This window comes from Haliotis rubra, unplaced genomic scaffold, assembly GCF_003918875.1.
Source record: "Haliotis rubra isolate DU_JTF1 unplaced genomic scaffold, ASM391887v1 Scf568, whole genome shotgun sequence".
NCBI lineage: Eukaryota > Metazoa > Mollusca > Gastropoda > Lepetellida > Haliotidae > Haliotis > Haliotis rubra.
Window position 1 is genome coordinate 167977 of NW_025767266.1, and position 22993 is coordinate 190969.

The window sequence follows — 22993 nt, forward strand, 5'->3', positions numbered from 1 at the left end:
TTGTAGTACACCACCACAAGCTGTGAGGAGCGTGCGGGCGTCTACAATCAAGTTCTCTGTGGCGACAAATCACAGCCATCTCCCGGAAAACAAAGTTAGTGAAACGTGACACAAATCCTCCCGACTGTTACCCTTGCTGAACAAAGGTTAGTAATAAATCCACTTATGTATTTCTGGTTGAATAACGTTTACACAAAATGTCAGATATACACTAGTTTTTGCACCATCGTGCATTTGAAAGCCAGATTTGCTCTTATGATATATATAGCCTCGTGAGCACATCAGCATTTGTCACCAATGTGTTAAACATCTGAGATCGGCTTTTATATACCTTCCATTTAGCACATCCTTTTCCTTATTTATATAAAGCATGTATATATAATACATGTATATACGGGCAAACATCATGACATATGAGTTACCTTATAAATCAAACATGACATGCTCATTGAAAAGCTTTGAAAATGTCAAACTGAGTAATAGCTGTTACTGTTATATGAAACGGACCCTGTTTCATTAACAAGGACCATACATGGGGAAAGGAATGTTTTGTGATATAAGCAACGCCCGTTGAAAGTCTAACGAGCTGAATGGCTGACATGTGTGCAATTTATTCCTGCCTTGAGTAGATTTAGGGAAGGGTTTTGTCCTCGTCACGGGATCACGGTGTTGTGATGTACAGGCTAGGCTTAAACACATAGTGCTGAGGAGTCTCTACATTTGTTGAAGGATTTATCACATGAAGGTTGGTACTTGTCGTATTCCTATCCATGATATGAGACGGTGCATTTAGTATTCCGTGGGCATGGATTTGTTCAGGAAATGGAAAAAAATACCTTTGCTTCAGATTTTAAAACAAAAATGTTTTGCTGGGTGTGTAGGTTGCCATGACAAATATCAGTTGTTTATTTAAGGTAACAAAATTCGTGGTCACGATAAAGGTTGAAAAATGTTTTTAGTGTACACACGTGGTGACATTTTCAAATTTGACGCCACACTGACATAATTATGTCTGATGCAACTCCCTATGTTGACTTGTACCTGATTTTCCTGTTTTCTCAGGTGAAAAATTAATTCGCTTTGACTGAGCTTCTGACGGGTGCCACCGGAAGGGTGAATACACCCCGACCCCGACCCCACCCCACCCCCCCGTTGCGAACACCTGGCATCAATACTATTAGATAGTGATTCATAAACACATGCACACGATGTCGCCAGAATCGTCCGCTCGACTCTTTTCAGCAGAGATTTTATTTGAATGTGAAAAGGGTTTTGTGGCTCATATTAAACTATATCTCGGCTTCTCGTTTCAGAGAATAAATGTTTTTGTGCTGAATGAGGGACAGCAAACACATCTAGCAATGTCCCCGACATGAATATCCCCCAATCACAGCACAACCCCCATATGTCCTCCTTTCCCGCCCCAATACTATTTAGCTCAGTGACGTAACAAACATTATTTGGTCGTTATAGCAGATTAAGATCACATTTTCTTTGTACACGTATGTTGTGAACTAAATTTATATTTTTGTAATTATACACTAGCAACTTAGGTTAGGATTATGAGTGAGTGAGTGAGTATGGTTTTACTCTTACTCCGGCTCTGGCAATATTCCAGCAATATCACGGCGGGGGACACCAGAAATGGGCGTCACGCATTGTACCCATGTGGCGAACCCGGATCTTCAGCGTGACGCTCTAACCACTGGGCTACCTCACCGCCCCTTTAACCAAAATAACCACATCATTAAGTCTACATCCATAAACGTGAAGCATTAACGTCTGAGAATAACTATCGGATGTACAACACAAACTAGCGGTATATGAATGGAAAAATTAAAAACTTGAACACAAACACACAGACATGAAATAGCTATGGTATAATCGACTAGGTCTAAGAAAATTCAGTATCTAAACATGAATAAATTTCATTTTTTTTAAATACATTTTTGAAACAAATGTTATTTTCCTCCAGAATAATTATGCTTCCGCGTGAGTGATGAAATTACGTGAATCCGTTTATTTCAAGCGACCGGCGTAGTCGATTAACGGGAAAGTTTTAAAAAAACACAGAGTTTACAGAAGGAAGACCTCCAACGAGAAAGCCGCGTGACAGGTGTCAACGACGCTGAAGGCGATTTCGCTTAACTTTAACTCTTGAAAGTGTGCGCGGTAAACATTAAAGGAGACGGAGATATGCCGCAACCTTGTCCTACACCCAAATTTTTATGCACCGATTTAAAGCCAGACTGACATAGACGCTGTCTGTCGTAGTTATTCATTTGACACAAGCTCATATTATTGTCTAAGGGCACACGTTTGCCCTAGGTTGGTAGCTCAGCGGGACGAAGAAAGAAAAAACCCATTAGTGAAATCTGAGAAGACAGCAGCAGTGCGCATAAGGGATATTCTGTCATACAGATCCAGAAAAATATATCCAACAAAGTCTATGTAGAAGAATAATGACAATTATTATGGATATACAACTTATTTTATTCTGTGGAGGCGACGTTTCGACATAGATTCTAATGTTGTTGTCAAGCAAGTGATTTCACAGAATAAAAGAAGTTGTAAATCCATAATAATTGTCATTATTCTTCATCAACTCAACTTCTAAAATGCCCATCAAAAAAAGTCTATGTAGGTCTATAATATTTGGCAAGTGTAGGTTTCTGCAGTTACTCAGAGTCTCTTTGAAATGAAGAAAATCTCTTAGCTCTTTATAATTATCTTATGTAAGGTCACCTAAAACTAGGTGGTTTTTTAAAAAATATGTCCTATTTGTAGACTAGATGATAGTCGAGGTCTAAAAGGTACAAGTTGATGACAGCACACCAGGACAGGGCGGCCAATGTTCTCGGTGAGAAAAACCATGCTTGTCGTAAGACGCGACTAACGGGATCGGGTGGTCAGGCTCGCTGACTTGTCATTGTATTCCAATTACGTAGATTGATGCTCATGATGTTGATCACTGGATTGTCATGTCCAGACTCGATTATTTACAGACCGCCGCCTTATAGCTGGAATATTGCTGAGTGTGGAGTTCAATAACAAACAAACCACTGACTGACTGAGTATGGTTTTACGCCGCTTTTGGCAATATTCCAGCAACATCACGGCGGGGGACACCAGAAATGGGCTTCACACATTGTGCCCATGTGGGGATTCGAACCCGGGTCTTCGGCGTGACGTGCCAACGCTTTTACCATTAGTCTACCCCACCGCCCCAACAAACAAACCAACTAAGTGTCCAATTCTTACCCACGGGCAGGACGACTGTCGGCGTAGTCGCTGGTGATGCGGCGGCCTTTACTGACGCAACGACTTACCGAAGAAGTCGACCGCTTCTGTGAAACACCTGTACCCGTCTCCTGGTTGACCAGTGTGAAGCCCATTTCTGGTGTCCCCAGATATTGGTGGAATATTGCTAAAAGCGGCGTAAAACCTCACTCACTCACTCCTCACGTGACTGACCATGTTAGTCAGGTTTTGTAGGTTGAGGAATTACAAAGTCTGGTGCAAGGTCTTCCGTACAAGCAAGGATGCATGTTAATTGACATTTATATACTGCACTGGGGATTAAGGATCCTGCCCAGAAAGGGCTTACGGTTAGAGCGGATAAGCTGAATGTTTACATTCCTTACACATTAAACAGACCAAGGACAGAATTTCGGTTTACTTTGGAAATCCGCCGTGGACTCAGGATTCAGGATTTTTTTTATTCTCATAAATCATACAAAATGATACAGAGAACATACATATATTTTGATAAATACAAAGTGCCATTGTGGCTTATATGCATATGAATATAATATAAATGTATAACTAAAACAGGGATAATACAGTTTTCGCTAAACGTGACATTTTCGCACCAGAGGATGGTAGTCAGATTTCATAAGGGAAATAAATTTATCAGTATGGGGGTTATTACAAAAATAACTAGGGAGTATACTTTTTCTTACATCATCTAGAGCTCTGCATGATAAGATAATATGAAATTCGTGGACGACGGTTGTGGATGAAAAATTATCAACTAAAACTACAACCGATTCATTTGGTTTGTTGGGCTATAATCTCTAAACGGAGACAACTGTATGGATGTCTTTATTATATCTTCTTTCCTATGATGATACAAGCAACAGAAAGATTATCACATGCTTATATATATATATATATATATATATATATATATATATATCTGTTAAAAACAGAGTTGATCGTACAGTTCCGACTATATTATGAGTGAGTGAGTATGGTTTTACGCCGCTTTTAGCAATATTCCAGCAATATCGCGACGGGGGACACCAGAAATGGGCTTCACACATTGTACCCGTGTGGGGAATCGAACCCGGGTCTTCGGCGTGACGAGCGAATGCTTTAACCACTAGGCTGCCCCATCGCCCGACTATATTATGAACATGTTTGTGTATCACTGTCAAAAAGTGATGACATAAGGTGTTTGCGAAAACTTGAGCAGCCGTCATAAAGACATGCAAAGGCAAGTCAATTCTTCACCCGAAAAAAACACGCTACGCTATCCCTCCGCTGCCTAACAGACGACCACCGGAAGAGTGGACCACATTTCCCTGTTTGATAACAACCGGTGTCATCAGTGCTTTTCAGAGAGGGTGGTGGGGTAGCCTAGTGGTTAAAGCGTTCGCTCGTCACGCCGAAGACCCGGGTTCGATTCCCACATGGGCACAATGTTTGAAGCCCATTTCTTGTGTCCCAAGCCGTGATATTGCTGGAATATCGCTAAAAGCGGCGTAAAACCATACTCACTCACTCACTTTCAGAAATCCATTGATATAATTTTTATTACAATATATTTTTACGCCCAATGTTTTCTGACTTGGCTGATAATCCGGACTGAATGATAATAATAATATCTAGCGTTGGCGTTTTGAACCCCATGTCGCTCGTTGTAAACACATCAAATCGTTGAAACCAACTTTGACTTGAACCAGGTGTACCGTATAATGTGCACTTCATTCAAATTCTGTTATCTCTGAATATTTATGAGATTGCTGACAGATCACTATAGAAATGTAAGGGTTGAAGAAGCTATTTGCTTGAATGGCCTGTTACAGTCTTCAACACAGACGCGTCACATTAAAGGCGGTGCATATGATGTTTAGTTCCCGATGCAAAGCAGGAAATAGAGCGTGGCCAATCATGTGTTTTTGAAACGCACGTCAGAAGCTGAAGGTGTTGAAGACGGTTTGATGTCATGGAGTCCACGAAACGCTGACGGGTCGATGTTTTTAAAAATATATTCAAATGTGAAATTTATTCGAAACAGCATGTTAGTGAGTATAATTTTATCGAACGATTTGACAACAGTTCTACTCCACCACCCTAAACAGCATGTGACTTTGTGTGCTGGCGATTAGATGCCTGACTCTGAGGGTGTGGGTTCGAATCCCGGATGGGACTCAACCCAACAAAAGTACTAGAATTTGTACTTTAGTAAGAAAGTGTAATCCCAAATATAACATATGTTAGCATGTAAGTGATTAAGTATGCAGTACATGTGTTTTCTACTGAACACTACTCATGCCGATTAACCCGTCTTTAATATAACGGTTCTATTCGTATAAATACACAACACCCTGTCATCATCAAAGCTTCAGTTTGAGGCCGATCGAAAGAAGCAATAGCAGACCAATCACGATACAATGAAGTGCGAGACAAATGATGAGGACGTTAGTGACGTTGTTGACGTTAACCCCTAACGATTTTATCATTGTGAGTAAGCATGATTTGAACGACGCTCCCAGCAATATTCACAGAGTATCACGACGGGGGACACCTCAAATAGGCTTCACACATTGCATCCATGTGGAGAAAGAAACCGGGTCTTCGGCATGATGAGCGAACGCTTTAACCACTTGGCTTCCCCACCAACCTTCATCAATTAGCTGTGGAGTCTACAATATCAAAATAATCTGTGAAGAGTGTAAAATAAACTGTCGTTGTCGAAGTATCTGGGACAGTGTCCAGAGTGAGTGAGTGAGTTTAGTTTTACTCCGCACTCACCAATATGCCAGCTATATGGCAGCGGTCTGTAAATAATCGAGCCTGGACCAGACAATCCAGTGATCAACAGCATGAGCATCGATCTGCGCAATTGGGAACCGATGACATATGTCAACCAAGTCAGCGAGCCTGACCACCCGATCCCGTTAGTCGCCTCTTACGACAAGCATGGGTTACTGAAGATCCATATCCTAACCCGGATCTTCACGGGTCGACAGTGTCCAGAATCAGGGTAGATTGTTCAAACGCTTCCAAAATATGCATTCTTGGTCAGGGATCAACGCATTCGAGTCTTTATGTCGTTATGTCGTCAACCTTCCGTAAGTATTGCAAGACAGCGGCTGCCTGCACTTGGGTGCACCTGCTACTCAGAGATGCGTGAATGCAATGGTAATCGGTTGAAGTAAAATCTGATAAACATACTGCTGGTTCTATGAGGCGAGACGACTGAGATGACGCAGTTTAATACGAAACATGGTGTACTCACTCAGGACCCTTAGTCTTTATTTAATCCCGTCAATGAGTGAGTGAGTTGAGTTTTACGTCGCACCCAGCAATATTCCTGCTTTATGGCCTCGGGCTGTAAATAATCGAATCTGGACAAGACAATCCAGTGATCAACAGCATGAAAATCGATCTGCACAACTGGGAACCGATGACATGTGTCAACCAAGTCAGCGAGCCTGACCACCCCGATCTCGTTAGTTGCCTCTTACGACAAGCATGGGTTACTGAAGATCAATTCTAACCCGGATCTTCACGGGTTTATCCCGTCAGTGCCGAGAACCAGGCAGGGTGATAACAAGTACCATCGTTTACCGTGATTGGTGTGTTTGTATGTTGTCCGGTTAATATTCCTGCTGTATAACGAAAGTCTGTAAATAGATAGACGATCCAGTGACTGACATCATGAGCACCGAACTATACAAATGGGATACGATGGCATGTGTCAACCAAGTCAATGAGCCTGAATTCCTAGCCCCGTTAGTCGCCTCCTTTGACACTAAGGATATCGTTGCTGAAGATCGGTTTTAACCTGGATCTTCGGTTTGTTTTGATGTGACGCGGGGGCGCGGTGGGCGAGCTGGTTATGGTTATGACCGGGTGTAAAAACCTTGGAGTCAACTTTGTGTGCAGACTCTTTCCGTGTTGTCACAACCCCTAGTGTACAGTACACAACCCTGTGCACTTAAAAGAACCCACGAATCCGTTGGTATATGACCAGATGGTGGCCACATGAATACGTGCAAAGACTTAGGTGAGGATACAGCAACGTGCGGTAAACTTGGGCAAAGTACTGTGACTATGTGTTCCAGTCCACCCAACTGTGAATGGGTACCTCGTTAGGATGAGAAAGCCACAATAACTCGGTGCACCTAGTGGCAGCAAGAGTTGTATACTCCCCAGGAAGTTCAGATTGATAATACTAGGTGCCATTGAGATTGACATCCAATGATCGAGGAAAAAAATACCAGCGCCTTGAGCATGCACTACTTGCGTGGATATGTGCGCTATATAAATATCTTATAATAATAAATAATGTGACGCGGTGGGAAATCGAACCGTCGACCTCCGCCTCAAGGTAGACACTCTATCAACTTGACCACGGGCATAGTATATATATATATATTACACAACGAGCATCCATGTCTGCATGTTAGTCTGTATATGCAAACCCGTGAAGGTCTAGGTTAGAATGTGCCTTCAGTAACCCATGCTTGTCGTAAGAGGCGACTAACAGGATCGGGTGGTCAGGCTCGCTGGCTTGGTTGACACATGTCATCGGTTCCCAATTGCGTACATCGATGTTCATGCTGTTGATCACTGGATTGTCTGGTCCAAACTCGATTATTTACAGACCGCCGCCATATACCTGCAATATTGCTGAGTGCGGCGTAAAACTAAACTCACTCACCCACTGTATATGCAAACAGTTTATGAAAGATTGCACATGACAGAGCATCACATGTATAAAGCCACATTGGGGGATGTAGGGGTGGGGGTGTTGATCTGGTTGAGGGGCTTTGGGTGGGGCTCTTGTGCGTATTAGGGAATGTCATTTGGGCCTCCTACACTGTCACTAAAATTATCAAAATTCAATTATTTTTGAAAACAAATACAGAGCCGGGGTGGTTGTTTAGAGCAGTCAGTGAAACGTACGTTTGTTAACAATTCAACTTTCTTCTTTCAGGTGGCTGAAACCACAGTGTCCTGTGTGTCTGTTCTGAAACTGGTGAAGCGTGAGACGTCGAGGTTAAAGACCGTGGATGACTCTATAATACAACAGCCATTTCCTCTGGGCCACCGTCTCCTTTCTTCTCCGACTGCTGTGGGAATCAGCCACCACCCATGGTGTCACGCTGGGATAGTTGACGTATGACCTCAGGTCACCGTCATCGTTTCAACATAATATTTATCAGAAACGTACGCGTGGATTGACGGTCGGGACTTCACGCGTGTTTGTCTGTGTCTGTGTATGCATAGACTCTCGATAAAGGTTTTGATTTTGTACATATATCCCGGCCCAGCATAGACGAATGGGCTCATAAAGTGACTACGTACCTTTACGACTCAACGAACATGGATCTGTGTTAATGTGTGCCATCACGATGTGAACGAACAATACGCTATAACTTTACGGACATGTTAATTTATGAAGGACAAAGTCTGAAGGCCATGAATGAATTTACCTTCATCTCAAGTAGGCAATAGGAGGCTTTTATAATTGTGATCCGTCGAATAAGTTCGTTTCGGTTATTAGGCGGTTCATTGTGTCCCTCTGTATTGCTACATCAAGTTTCTATTTCTGTGTGTGCTTCACGACACGTCTCTGAGCTCGCCCTCAGTAACACTCTCTGACTAACCTTGGACAACTCTTTCTTTACCATCCGTGTATGGTATTTTTGAACCGTAGTATTTGATGTTTATGTCACTCTTATGAGTATGAATTGACACAGGTTAGTATGGGACGCCCCAACAGGTGCGCTGCAGCAACGATATCAGGCCGTGCACACTGCACATCAAGCAAGCTGGTGACGTTTCACAAAGTGGTCGTTTTCACAGAAGTGGATATTTGAAATAGATTCCAATATGTTTAGAATGAGGGACAAAGACACCGAACATGTCCTGCATGCTTTAATGCCAGGAGCTAGGATTAACAAAGGCAACAAAAAGATTACCATCAACGTTGGAACTTCCAATGAAACAATCATCTTCAATGTTGGTGGGTCCCAGTTCGAAACATACAGATCCACCTTAAACCGTCTTCCTTTCAGTCCTCTAGCGGATGAGGACTTTCTGAAGAAGCATTACAGGGAGGATAGGAAAGATTACTTCTTCGACCGTGAGCCTGACGTTTTCAAGGCGATATTGAACTACCTCCGTACGGGGGAGCTGCACCTCCCTGCCTGGCTGTGTGGAGCTTCCATTAAGAATGAGCTGGCGTTTTGGGGCGTGGAGGAGGATGAGATTGAGGAGTGTTGCTGGACGAACTACAACTCGTGGACAACGACGTTGGAGGCGCTGAGGAAGTTGGAGAAGAACCGGAAGGGGGCGTTGGGGCACGTTGACGAGAACAACAAGAATCCCACGACGCCGTGGAAAGGGTTCTGCCAGCGTGGATGGACTCTCATGAACAACCCACGAGCTTCTGGATGGGCTTGGGTAAATACTATACAATTTGTTTATTTGTTGTTCAAAGGCACCCTTAGAAATATTCTTGCTACGTGACTGTTGCCTGTTAATAATCAAGCCTCGACCAGACAATACATTGATTGTATTATAAGCAATGTCCCTCGCTGTTCAGACTCCATGACACATAAGGTACAGGTCACGTGTTACAGTAGGTCTGCAAGCCTTCGAGTACCGCGCGATGTCTTCCTTTAGCAGTTACTGATAAAGCAATTCATCATGATCTACTTTGCGGTCAGTGACAGGATAAGAGTCGTCAAGTTAAACCGTTACATCTTCCCAGTATACAAACAGTCAAACGTAACTGTGCACACATTCATGTTTATACTTCCGAGACTTTTTTTCAAATCCCTCAAGCTCCACATTTTTTAAATTTTAACAAATTCAAATGCGGCAAATGCGCAAATTCTGTTTTCTTGACACAAGGTGAATGACATGTCTAGAGATGTATTAAGTTTATTTCAAGAGCGGTCTTCGGCGGAACAGAAAATATAAACTTTGAGTTTAACCCCAGTAGATTTACTTGAAACTCAATCTCCTTTTGGTACGCCTGAAACCTATGACCGTGGGTTTGAATCCCGACTGGCTACGGTTACGTTTCTAGGTTTGCCTGCACCACACCCGTGTTTGTGGTCTCACGGTTGTAAGCATCTATGACATGCAACCCGTGAAGATCCGGGTTAGGATTGATCTTCAGTAACCCATAATTGTCGTAAAAGGCGACTAACGGGATCGGGATCGGGTGGACTAGCGGGATTGGCGACTAACGGGATCGGGATCGGGTGGACTACCGGGATTGGCGACTAACGGGATCGGGATCGGGTGGACTAACGGGATTGGCGACTAACGGGATCGGGATCGGGTGGACTAACGGGATTGGCGACTAACGGGATCGGGATCGGGTGGACTAACGGGATTGGCGACTAACGGGATCGGGATCGGGTGGACTAACGGGATTTGCTACTAACGGGATCGGGATCGGGTGGACTAACGGGATTGGCGACTAACGGGATCGGAATCGGGTGGACTAGCGGATTGGTTGACACGTGTCATCGTATCCTAATTGCGTAGATCGGTGTGATCACTGGATGATCTGGTCCAGACTCGATTATTTACAGACCGCCGCCATATGGCTGGAATATTGCTGAGTGCCGCGTAAAACTAAACTCACTCACTCACTAAGACATGCATCATTTTCTGTTTTCTTTCCTCCCGCATCAAGCTGACATATCACCATGGTAACTGAATGCAGAAATTAAGAACAAATATAACACTGAACATTAATCATCACCGGACACCATGGACATACTTTATAGGACATTAAATCAAGACTGATGTTTGGATCGGTTTCTTGATCGTGTATCTATTGACGTGATGGCAGGTAACTGATACTGTCGTACAATGGAGTCTTTATGATCAGGGTTTGGGCGCTTGAATGACGTCACCACGCAGTATTGTCCATATATCCAGGTTACAGAGACTCCACCTTGAGGGAGGAAATATGAGTGAGTGAGTATGGTTTTACGCCGCTTATAGCAATATTCCGCCAATATCACGGCGGGGGACACCAGAAATATGCTTCATGTAATTATGTAATTATATGTAATTCTGGTGGTGTTTCGAACCCGGGTTTTCGGCTTGACGAGTGGACACTTTAACCACTAGGCTACCCAAGCTCCCCAGCCCCTAACAAAGATACATACTCCATTTCACATGGACAGTTGAACTGGAGAGAGAGAGACGAGAGAGTTTAGATCATCAGAGAGTATCGTTTTGAGTGTGGTGATGCTTATCCCTTGCCATGTATACATGATTTAAATAATCCATAGTATTTTTATCACTATTTTGTATTTTTACGCCCAACTGAATGTGTTTCTTCGCGTATTTGATAGGGATGGGTTTTGCAGATAATATTCAAATTGCGATATATTGCGATGCGAAAGCATGTATTGCGATATGGATTGCAATATATTGCATGAAGTATTTTTAAACAAAACACTTATAATCGAGTTAATTCTTGATTTATAGAGCAATCACAAGAAAATCACTAGGCTTGATTAAGCTTTAATAACAACTTTAATCACGATGAAATAAAAATGTGACTACTAGTAATATTTTTCGCGTGACCAACTCAGCGATATTCCGGGACAAGCCGAAAAGCGTTACGGAAAGGGGCGAGTGGTGACGAATTATATGAAACAAGGACATATCTGAAGATTTCCGAGTGTTACGAAGTTTTCCGAATGCAAGTCAAAATTCCGGTTTCCGATCAGCGTATCGCAATACGTATCGTTTTCATGTCTGAACCGGTAAATACCGGTAAACCGGTTATATTGCGCAGCCCTAGTATTTGACAATGATAATTGTCTGGTGTCGACATTTTATATCCATATCATAGGTTGATATGATGTCATTCTAAACCCATCATAATTTTTAAATGAGTGAGTGAGTTTAGTTTTAACGCCACACTCAACAATATTCACGCTATATGGAGGCGGTCTGTATATAATCGAGTCTGGCCCAGAAAATCCAGTGATCAACAGCAGGAGCATCGATCTGAGCAATTGGGAACCGATGACATGTGTCAACCAAGTCACCGAGCCTGACCACCCGATCCCGTTAGTCACCTCTTACGATAAGCATGGGTTTCTGAAGATCAATATTCTAGCCCGGACCTTCACTGGTTTAGATTTTAAATAAAACCAAAATACTGTGAACAGGGCAGTTGACATTTACTCACAGAATTAGTTTAAACTGCCTTTACGTTCAGACCGCCTCCGTGGTGTAGTGGTAAGAGCGTCCGCCCGGAGAGCGGAAGGTCGCGGGTTCGATCCCCGACCGCGTCATACCAAAAGACGTTAAAATATGGTACTTGTTGGTCCCTGCCTGGCGCTCGGCATTAATGGGTACAACAAGGACTGGTCGGCTCGGAGTCAGTATAATGTGTCTGAGTTGGATGTTCATGCTTCACTGCGGCATGGTATCTCAGTGGGCTAGCACTATAAAGCCAGCTTAAGTGTGGGCTAGTACAAGCAGCTGCACATACACATACACACGCATGCACGTCGTCATATGAGGGAAATATTCTCGAGCACGACGTAAAACCCAATTTCACCTCACCTCACCTCACCGCCTTTACGTTCATGCAGTCGAGAATCAAATTCCTTTCACATCGACAACATTTGTAATTTAAGTTTATTTTATAACGAACACGCTTATACCGAACTTGGGCCCGCCATTGCTCTATATTTTAGTCCATATGCATATAACGAACTGCGGGTATATCGAACAGGGGGCGATGAGGTAGGATAGTGGTCAAAGCGTCCGCTCGTCATGCTGAAGATCCGGGTTCGTTTCCCCACATAGGTACAATGTGTGAAGTCCATTTCTGGTGTCCCCCTGCCGTGATATCGATATTGTTGGAATATTGCTAAAAACGTCGATACACCATACTCACTCACTCACTCGCGTTTTGTTGCTATATCATTCAAGCTGTCAGTATTCGGGAACAAACGATTCCTTCGTTCCCCCTCCTTCGTTCCCCCCTCCTTCGTTCCCCCCTCCTTCGTTCCCCATATCCACCTTAACCTGTAAGAACACCTGCACTGTAATTGGCAACCAATTATTTAGATTACCATTAAAGGCTGTGTGGTCTCAGAGGGTCTCTTAATCTTGGGTACATACAATAACTGCTTGACCTAGGTTTATATAACATCAGCCAAATGAGTGTGTTACAATTTTGCGAATACATGAACAGGTACTTATGTACTCAGACCAAACGAAACAGTAAACCATGTAACAGATTTTGAATAACTGTCAGATCATATAAACTTCGAGGAAATTATCGACCGGTAACAAAAGGCTTGAATATTAAGTAACACATGACGTGAATGTGTCACATGTAATTCCCTTTCCACATAATTCAACGTTGCCATAGCTACTACCCTGGCGGGGCGGTGGGTAGCCTGGTGGTTAAAGCGGTCGCTCGTCACGCCGAAGACCCGGATTCGTTTCCACATGGGTACAATTAATGTGTAAAGCCCATTTCTGGTATCCCTCGCCGTGATATTGCAGGAATATTGCTGAAAGTGGCGTAAAACCTCACTCACTCACTCACTCACTCACTCACTCGTGAAGATCCGGGTTAGAATCGGGATCGGTTGATCAGACTTGCTGACTTGGTTGACACATGTCAATGCTCAATCTACGTTTAAGTATAGAATTTTTGTGATCCTTAGCAAAGTATGAGTAGTATCCTTTTACATAATTTTCCATCACGATAAGATATGTATGTGTCGTTCACCTTGAAGGTGAAATAATATATACTACTCACACTTTGCTAAGGAACACAAACATTCATAATGTTTACAATAGCTTAGATATTTAAACCAAATTTGACACCTCTTCATAGTTTTCTGTTATCATCTTGTGGAGGTGTAGAAATACCAGCCCCTACTCCTATCAAATACGCTTCAATCTTTGATAGTGATGAACTGATCGTGACTGATCGCTGTGCTCTCTCTCTCTCTCTCTCTCTCTCTCTCTCTCTCTCTCTCTCTCTCTCTCTCTCTCTCTCTCTCTCTCTCTCATCTCATCTCTCTCTCTACACACACACACACACACATACATACATACATACATACATACATACATACATACATACATACATACATACATACATACATACATACTTACATTATTTACAGGCGGCCGCCATATAGCTGGAATATTCCTGAGTGCGGCGTAAAACTAAACTAGCTCACTCACTCGATATCTACTGTATCTTTTGTTAGTCGGGTGGTCAGGCTCGCTGACACATGTCATCGGTTCCCAATTGCGTACATCGATGCTCATGCTGTTGATCACTGGATTGTCTGGTCCAGACTCGATTATTTACAGATCGCCGCCATATAGCTGGAAATCAAGATCTGTGCGGCATAAAACAACTTAACGATTAGTGTAGTTGATTATTATGTATTATGAGATACATGGGCTAATTTGGGTGTTTTCCTTTTTTCTCTTATCTGTATGAAATTTCTTATGTATTATAGATAACAATACCTTTCGTTACAATAAATATTACGTATTACGAAAAAACGATGAGAATGTAGTCATTTCTGAAAGTCTGTTGATAGGTGAGCTAAACTCACTCACTCACTCTTTAAGCATCTAACGTTCTATATGTTCCAGGTTATCGGCGCTGTTTCGATGCTGTTTGTGGTCCTCTCCATATTTTCATTCTGCGCAGAAACACACAAAAGTTTCCAGACTTACGTTTTCCCAAACTCCAGCGCCATCAACAACGCCAGTACCACCGACAACACCTCTTCAGCCGGTGTCGCAAACACTAAGGCCGACGGGGTCAGTAAACCGGAAGTTCAGATCCATCCATCTTTATTCATCATCGATGTCGTGTGTACAGTATATTTCCTGCTCGAGTTCATTATAAAACTTGTGTTTTCCCCAAAGAAGGGAAGTTTTTTCATTCTACCAATGACAGTAATCGACATCGTAGCTCTGATCCCGGATATCGTCGAGATATTGTATCGTCTGTCTACTTCAAACTACTACTCACGTGACACACTCGACGTACTTCCGGTCCTGCGCATCACAAGGATCTTCCGTATTTTCCGCCTCATGCGTCACATTCCAGGTTTATGGATCCTGTTCTACACCCTCAAGGCGAGTTTAAGAGAGCTGCTTCTCATGCTGTTGTTCTTGTTCGTAGGGATGCTTGTGTATTCTTCCCTCATCTACTTTGCCGACGACAGGAGCACGTTTACCAGCATCCCCCACGGGTTCTGGTGGGCGCTTATCACCATGACAACGGTCGGATATGGCGACATGTTTCCTGTGACCAATCTAGGTTACCTCGTGGGATCAGTGACGGCCGTGTCCGGGTTACTCATGATTGGGTTCACTGTACCCATCCTTGTCAACAATTTCGTCATGTATTATCACCACACCCAGTCGGCACTGGTGCGAGAACAAAAGAGGATGAGGAGACAGAAGCAGCTTGAAGCTGAAGCCAAAAGACGGAGACCCAGCTTGTTCAACCTCGCAATCCGGTCCAAGTTTCAGCCCAAAGATGATGGTGTCGGCTCTCGGTTAGCCTCCATGGCGGATGATGCTTCCAGGCGGCTCACAAAGAAGCTGGAGGAAGATTGTTCAGAATCTTCTTCACCGGTTTCAACTCCTAGAGAGGAAACAGACCTCCTGATGAAAAATTCCAACGGGAACAGCCCACAAAACTGATTAAGGCGCAAAACATTTCTTAGGAACCACAAACAAGTGACCTAAACGTCAGGCATTAAGGAAGGCGAGGCGATCCTGCCCCCCTTGCCCGTTCACAAACGTCACACGAAGACCCAGTTCGCTTCCATATTCCTGGGGCAGTGTGGTTAAAACGTTAGCTCGTCACGCTGGAGACCCGGGTTCGATTCCCCACATGGGTACAATGCGTGAAACCTATTTCTGGAGTCTGCCGTCGGGGTATTGCTGGAATATTGGCGAAAAGGGCATAAAACCCAACTCATTCATGAAGTCATTCCTCCGTACTCATGTATTGTCATATTGCCTGGCGCTCTAGAACAATAATTGGCAATAGCTGCAAGACACTACGATAAGCATCACTCGACAGCATAGTAGTTCATTCAAGTCTATTTCAGAAAGAGTGCCTTAATATGACCATTGCTAACAAAAGAGAAGAAGATCCCATCCATATGGGATTTCTGACTACAAGCTGTGTTGACAATATTTTTCGGACGATATCATGAACATGTGCTCTAAATCACTATGAAATAGTGCTCATACAAGCTGTTCGCTGAAAGGTGAGCCTAACCTCCTTTCTGGTCCCACCCATCACGAAAACATGCAAAGGCACGTCAGTTGTGTACAAGTAGAAAATAGAATTGCACCGGACGTTGTTTTATTTTTACTGATGCGTCTGATTTGGGAATGTCTCCACATCAGCCTTGTATGCTGACATTTCATCAGACAAACAAATCCTGGAAATTGTTCTGTTCAAAGTGTGTTAGCAAGTTGGTTGACATTGATGCTTTCACTATGACGTCATTGTATTGTAGGGTGACGTCGTAATTGATGACGTCATTGTATTGAGGAGTGACTTTGTAACTGACGACGTCATTGTATTGAGGAGTGACGTAATTGATGACGTCATTGTATTGAGGAGTGACGTAATTGATAACGTAATGCATTTAGTGGTAACGTCGTATCTGTCTCTGTTGTACATGGAGAGAGAGAGAGAGAGAGAGAGAGAGAGAGACAGAGAGAGAGACAGAGAGAGAGCAACTGGTATTGTATATTAAATATTTATTCCCGGATTGACCACTGGTGTGACATATTTGAGAACATACAGACACTGTCTCCTTATTAATTTAGTCAACGTGGAGAATCAATGGTCGTGACTAAAGTTCTGTTTTATATGATCGAGACTGGACCAGTGGTAGACATCATGAGCACCGATCTATGTGACTGGGATATTATGACATGCAACCATGAATCTGCATGTAAGTTTTCATGGAAGATGTTTTAGATGAATTGCTACATTTTCAGATTTGATATGCAATTACATGTGTGTCGGTGCATTCGTGGACCAGATTAAATTCTTACACAAACCACACAAAATCTATGCATTTCGTACAGATGTTTACTTTTGTACGGATTTTCCAGAAGAATTTTTTACTGACTTACTGTGTGTACTAAACTGCCAAATAAACAGCGATGATTGAACTTTTGAGTCATTTGTTGTATACATGAAACTATTTTTGGATAACAACGTCTTGTATTCACGTTCTAAATTCATTTCCTGTAATATATTAGTTAACATAGTCAGACAGATGCTGTTTTAGATAGTAACACTTCTATATCTTGCGGTGTGCGTGCGCGTGTGTGTGCGTGCGGTCTATGTGCTGTATGGTGGAAGTCAGGTACACATACACCAGATCGGTAGGGCAAATGAGTGAGTGAATGTGTTTAGTCTGCCGCCGCTTTTAGCAATATCAGCGTTCAAAATACTTGCCTGACCGACCGCCCGGGACGGTGTATTTTCAACACGGACTGCCAGATTCTCAAATTCACCTGCCCGACGGTCGGGTTTAGACATGTATATGAAGATATTTTGCGGGCAGGTAAGTTTTGGTCAGGCTGACAAGTCCTACATCTAACCAGCCCTGTGGTCTGGCTGAAATTTTTGGGAGTTTCATACCCTGGCAATATTCCAGCAACATCACTGCGGGGGACACCAGAAATGGGCTTCACACATTGTACCCATGTGGGGAATCGAACCCGGTTCTTCAGCGTGACGAGCGAACACTATAACCACTAGGCTACCCCCACCGCCCCGGATATGGAACAGGGATTCTAAACTAAGATCATATGTTCCTTTGGGAATATTGCTAAAAGCGGCGTAAAACTAAACTCACTCACTCAAATGTTCCTTGCACGCCAAGGGGAGCAACTCTGCTCAGAGGGTGATAAACACAATCAAAATCAAGTCGTTTGTTCGCCTTAGCTACAATAAAATGAACAATAATATAATTCGATCAACTGTTATTGACCGATTTTGTATTTAATGTTTATAGTGATATCATCCGGGCAACGATATAATCACAATTCTGTCACAGTAACGGTAAATATACTACTCACACTTTGCTAAGGATCACAAAAATTCACAACTTTACTTAAACGTAGATTTATAATTTGAAATTGTATCCATTTAAAACTGAATAAATAATAATATGGTAACCCCTCTTTAGGCAAACAGTCACTTTAATCTAACCTTAAGCACTTGATACATGAATAACTATAAAAGTGGTTTGCATGGCACCAATCAACCATTTTGCCAATCATGGAACGACAAATACACCACACCTGTCAATAGCAGGTATGGGATCCACAAGATGCAGTGACATACTGAAACCTAGGATCCATGCTTACAATAAGCTTAGATATTTAAACCAAATTTGTCCCCACGTCATAGTTTTCTGTTGAATCCATGATTTGATCCTCAGCAAAGTGTGAATAGTATATTATGTTGAAATTTGTTACCGGTATAGAAAGTACACACCTGATGTTTATGGAAAATGATCTCAAACCACCAGGTACGTCAGTTTTAAAATCCTCCTAATATACCTGTGAAGGTCCGGGTTAAAATATTGATCTTCAGTAACCCATGCTTGTCGTAAGAGGCGACTAACGGGATCGGGTGGTCAGGCTCGCTGACTTGGTTGACACATGTCATCGGTTCCCAGTTGTGCAGATTGATGCTCATGCTGTTGATCACTGGATTGCCTGGTCCAGACTCGATTATTTACAGACCGCCGCCATATAGCTGGAATATTGTTGAGTGCGGCGTAAAACTAAACTCACTCACTCCTCCTAATACCTCTCAGTTTGGATCTTTGTCGTTTGTGTAGGGCTGTTGCACTTTAGACTCAGGTAAACCGGTAACAATTACTAGCGCACTCAACCTTCCCTAATCTGGATATAAGCTGTCTGACAAATGGGACATTACCTCAGAGGGAATAAAAGGTTGGTCACCAAAATGCTAGTACATAACAGTCTCTCGGGGATTGTCATAAGCAATATTACACATTCTGGTAGGGTCGTATAACGCCATTGTCCACGACGGCGGCCCGGGTTCGTTTCCCCACATGGGCACAATGTATGAAGCCCATTTCTGGTGTCTCCCGCCGTGATATTGTTGGAATATTGCTAAAGTCGGGGTAAAACTCAACTCACTCACCCACTGTAACTGTAGGACACCGCAACACTTTATTTTGTCTGCTATAAAACCGGTGGTCAAGATCATGATTTCGTGTGAAGAGTGATAGAGGTAGAGCGTAAGTGTGGTTTTACGCCGCTTTTATCAGTATTTCGGACTTATGGGTGACACCAGAAACAGGCATCACACATGTGGGGAAAACGAACCCGGGTTTTCGGCGTGACGAGCGAACGTTTTAACCACTAGGCTACGCCTCCGAAAAGTATGAGGAGAAATTACGATGTGTAGAAGCATAAAACGACTCGTATCGGAGAGACTACTAAACTGACGAGCAAAAGAAAGTACACAGGTGTAATTGTTGTTGCAATCCCAAATATGCGTTCTCACTAATAAAATTATTGAAAAACATTGATTGTATAGAACGCAACCATCATGTTTCATTTGCCAAAATGCAACCAAAAACATTTGTACGTATTTTGCACGAATTTTTGCAAAATTGTGATTATTGTCCCATGCACCAGCACTTTTCTGACAGAGAGTATAAAACCTGTTTGTCGTGAAGACTGAACAATCACTTGACAGAAATCTCACGAGGAAATGCCAAGATTGACGTCGGCGCAACGAGAACTGGCCAAAGGAATGACACAAATGGGTGCTTTCAACAGCGATATTGCAAGGACATTGGGTTGCACAAGACAAACCATAATTCGGCTGTTTAACCGTTTCAGTACGACAGGGCAGACATGTGATCGACCCAGAAGTGGACGTTCCAGAGTCACAACACCCCAAGAGGATCGCTATCTGCGGGTTATTCACCTACGCAACTGGATGTTGACGGTGACGTCATCAACAGCCACATCATTGGGTCATCGCGTAAGCCGATTCACAGTGACAAGACGACTTCGTCCTGCTGGCATGTATGGGCCTACCGACCGCTGCGTGGAATGGCCTTGACCTTCCAGCATCGTAGGAACCGTCTGCAGTGGTCATCACTACATCGCTGTTTATTGTTACAATGTCATTTTGCTGATAAAACACGTGTATTGCAGTGTGCTTCAACATACATTTTCCATTTCATCAAAAGGTTTTGTTATTTTTATCTTATTGGAAGAAACACAACCTGTGTACTTTTTTTGCACATCAGTTTATGTATTACTGCCCGGTCAGCATCATGTCCGCCGATTCTCTGCATTACTGGGACCTTCTTTGGTTCCATATTAAACGGGAGAGGTGGGTAGCCTAGTAGTTAAAGCTTTCGCTCGTCACGCCGAAGACCCGGGTTCGAATCCCCACATGGGCACAATGTGTGAAGCCTATTTCTGGTGTCCCCCGCCCTGATATTGCTGGCATATTGCTAAAAGCGGCGTAAAACCATACTGACTGACTGACTCACCCACTCTTGTGACCCCAGACATGATATTGCTGGAATATTGCTAAAAGCGGCGTAAAACTGAACTCACTCACTCACTCCATATTAAGCTGAGGCTCTGTGGTGTATGTGGGATACTGTTGAGGACTCTATGACCACGGGCCTACCGTGATCCCGGGTTACCTCTCCCTGTGACATCAACAAAAGACACCCGGAGTTTATGTCAATGATAAAATCAGATCAAAAGGTACGACAAGAAAGTAGGAGTTACGTCCCTTGTGTTCATTTCCACCATTAGTGGAAGCGCACATATAAACTAAGTACTGGTGTAACTGAACATGTGAAAGTGCAGGTTTTCATCACATACACATAATGTCGGTACAGATATATACACATATTGCAAAGATAATTATGTATACATGGTGCAAAACCATGTATATAATTATCCTTGCGCCGTGTGTATATATTTATACCTGCACCATGTATAATAATAATCCTTGCAATATGTGTATATATTTATACCTGCTCCATGTATATAATTATCCTTGCAATATAAATATTGATAAGGATAATTATATACATGGTGCAGGTATAAATATATACACATATTGCAAGAATAAATATATACATGGTGCAGGTATAAATATATACATATATTGGAAGTATAATTATATACATGGTGCAGTTATAAACATATACACACATTGCAAGGATAATTATATACATGGTGCAGGTATAAATATATACACATATTGCAAGGATTATTATTATACATGGTGCAGTTATAAATATATACATATTGCAAGCGTAATTGGATATACATCCATAAATAGTACATGTATGAACATGCACAGAGTAAAGGTTTGGACAAGCATACTAAGTATAGGTATGATAGTGCAGGTGTGACCATATTACAAAAAGTGCCAATAGGAATAATTGATAGCATCTAAAAATCATGATTTTATTATTTAAAAAAGAACTGAGTCTTGACTGACTGACTGAGTGAGTTTAGTTTTACGCCGCTTTTAGCAATATTCCAGCAATATCACGGCGGGGGACACCAGAAATGGGCTTAACACATTGTGCCCATGTGGGGAATCGAACCCGGGTCTTCGGCGTGACGAGCCAACGCTTTAACCACTAGGCTACCCCACCGCCCCAACTGAGTCTTGAACATGCCAGGTACAGCATGAACCATTACAGTAAAAAGTAGTACGACAGTACGAGGAATAGTGATCTGTTGTCAACCACTGTTACCTGCTGTTACCTGCAATTTTGATTGTTTTGTATTATGGCCTACATCAATAAATGTCACGGACTGCCCATACACACATAGTGCAGGTATACCTGTATACAAACAGTGTAAATATACCTATGTACAAACATTGGCGATATAATTGTATACAAACAGAGCAGGTATACCAACTTATTCAAAACTGTGTTCCACAGGAGGTATTGCTTGTGTGAGGTCAAATGATATCTCCTCGAAGATATCATTTTGACAGTAGTTTTTGTACAATGCCCTGGCGTCATTAATTGCATGAGATCACAATGCTTTTTCATTATCAATTACACGACTCACAAGGCTATGACGTAAAAGCTTGATGACGTCACAATGCTATGACATCGCTGCACTGCAAGTCTAATGGCAGTACCGTGTTCAGAGATGTACATTTTTCATTGAAAAACAATGAAGAGTGGTTTTGATGATAAATAGAATATATATCAAATATATCAACAGTCGTTGATAAAAGTAAAATATCTTCGGCAAGCATTGGATATTTGTAACTTTGATTTCAGTTGACACTTGGGTGAGATTCTCTTTATACAAGTATCTACTTATAGTGCATGTTTGGATTGTATATGTGTAGGAATTCAGACGTTTGTAAGTATGTAAAATATTTCTATTTATGAATTGTATCTAGTATATCAACACACAACAGTTTATCTCACTAGTTGTTTATGTTTGCATTATTGCTTGTATATACTAATCTTTATCTCACCTTTGGTTTTTATATTCCACAAACTATATCTCCGTGTACATCTGTATCCATCACTGGATCACTGTATATATTCTATGTTCATCTGTCTTCTTTAGAACCTTTGAGAGATCCTGCATTGTCATGCCATCATGTACAACTATATTCATT

General features: G+C 42.4%; 1 protein-coding gene across 1 annotated transcript; it reads left to right on the forward strand.

The window, feature by feature from the left end:
- The first annotated feature begins 35 nt into the window (after positions 1-35).
- On the forward strand, positions 36-17488 carry LOC124254204 (potassium voltage-gated channel protein Shaw-like). Its single transcript, XM_046688097.1, has 3 exons — positions 36-146; positions 8231-9702; positions 14920-17488. Exons 2-3 carry the CDS (start codon positions 9130-9132, stop codon positions 15982-15984), a joined length of 1638 nt encoding a protein of 545 aa, XP_046544053.1. The 5' UTR covers positions 36-146; positions 8231-9129; the 3' UTR covers positions 15985-17488.
- The last annotated feature ends 5505 nt before the right edge of the window (positions 17489-22993 follow it).